This window comes from Terrapene carolina, unplaced genomic scaffold (genome assembly GCF_002925995.2).
Source record: "Terrapene carolina triunguis isolate 2854851 unplaced genomic scaffold, T_m_triunguis-2.0 Scaffold34583, whole genome shotgun sequence".
In the NCBI taxonomy this organism is placed as follows: Eukaryota; Metazoa; Chordata; order Testudines; family Emydidae; genus Terrapene; species Terrapene triunguis.
Window position 1 is genome coordinate 1,004 of NW_020698934.1, and position 1,722 is coordinate 2,725.

The window sequence follows — 1,722 nt, forward strand, 5'->3', positions numbered from 1 at the left end:
GATGGGCTCCCCCGTCAGGGTGTAGTTGAGGCGCAGGGTGATGGGGGTCAGTGTGTCCTCAGGGCAGAGCTGGGGAGACAGAGAGACACGTAGGGACCCATGAGCAAAGGTGGGATCCATAGAGAGGTTTGTTCTCTGGGTGATTTGGGAGCAAGGGGCAGGGTTGGAGAGGCAGACACAGCAGGAGGGGAAGGAGCTGGGAACCCCCCACACTCACAGGTAACTTTATCTGATACGTCTCACATTTCTTCTCAATGCCGAGCCGCAGCTCCCTGCTCAGGACGGAGCTGGTGGAGTCAAAGGCGGCTCGGATCTTCGTCCGCCCGGGGTCCAGGGACAGGCTGTAATGGATGGTGCTGGAGATCCCATTGCCTACCACAGAGGAGAAATGAGGGTCAGAGACGTGAGAGCAGGATCGTTAATGGGATACGGAACATGGGGCCTTTCCCCTCTAGGGGGGCACCAGCTCTAATCTGGCCCCAGGGCTGGGACTGGCTGGCTCAGGAGGTGGGAATGGAATGCGAGGCTTTCCCCTCTACGGGGCATCACCTCCAATCCAGCCATAGGGCAGAGGGACTGGCTGGGTCAGGAGGTGGAAATGGATTATGTTTTTTTCCCCTCTAGGGGGCACTGGCTCCAATCCAGTTAGAGGATGGGGCACTAGCTGGCTCAAGGGGGTGGGGAATGAGACATGGGGCCTTTCCCCCCAGAGGGCGTTGGTTCCAATCCAACGCCAGGGCAGGGGACTGACTGGCTCGGGGGGTGGGTTTGGTCTGACCTAGGCTGTCCATGGTGCTCTTAGTGACGGTGAAGCAGACATTTGCACTGCTGGCCTTCGTGTTGAGCTGCTCCTGCTCCTGGCAGTTGAAGGCCGAGGTGGGGATGGTTGGGGGCTGGAAGCTGATGGAGACCCCGACTCTGAGCACTGGCCGGGACCTGCCATGGGAGGAACAGAACCATCACCCAGCTGCTCCCTGCAATGGGGCCAGGCCCCTTTCCCCCCCAGAGCCTCCCACCCAGCCTGGATGTGCTCACAGCACCCCAGGGAGATGGGTTATGGACACGCAGCTCTGCTAGAGGAGATGCTGGGGGACAGAGAAGGGAGCAGCAGAGCTGTCATTGTGCCATTCTCCAGCAGGGGGCAGCAGTGACACACACATGCTCCCAAACCCCCATGTATTGTCACTGTCTGTGACTGCCACGTGGAGCAGTGTAACGACACAGAGTAACTCACCTCAGCAGCAGGATCTGCCCTTGTGCCCCCACCGCGATGTCTGGCAGTCCGTCCCCCGTCAGGTCTGTCCCGCCACTGATGGCCTGGCCAAAGTAGTGCAGCCTGCTGGGAAACAGCGACCCCTCGATGCGCTGTGGGGCAGAGAGAGCAGTAAGGGGTGGGGAAGGGGCAGCTGTACTGTATAATGGGCACTAGGGGGCAGCAGAGGGTGAGGGATGGGAAAGTAGCTGCTACAGGCTAATAGGCACTAGGGGGATGTGGGGCCCCATGATGTCTCTTTCAGGATCTGTGGTGACCCCTCCCCGCAGGAGCTGGGCTCACCTGTCTGTACTGGGGACTGAGGCCTCCCTTTCCCCCATGGAAGATGTACAAGGCCCCACGATTGCTGTTCTCCATGGGGGCCCCGATGACCACGTCCGTCTGTCCGTCCCCGCTGATGTCCCCGATTTCGGACATGCTGGCCCCAAAGCGCCCGAACGCCTGCCCCG

At 60.6% G+C, this 1,722-nt stretch overlaps 1 protein-coding gene across 1 annotated transcript; it reads right to left on the reverse strand.

Annotated features, from left to right (window-relative positions):
- LOC112110274 (integrin alpha-X-like) lies at nt 1–1,716 on the reverse strand (the record flags this gene model as incomplete). Its single annotated transcript, XM_026646254.1, has 5 exons — nt 1,556–1,716; nt 1,235–1,365; nt 779–936; nt 218–372; nt 1–69 (listed from the first exon to the last, which is right to left on the reverse strand). Coding segments are annotated over exons 1-5 (648 nt in total), but the record flags the coding sequence as incomplete, so codon positions are not given.
- Between the last annotated feature and the right edge of the window lie 6 nt (nt 1,717–1,722).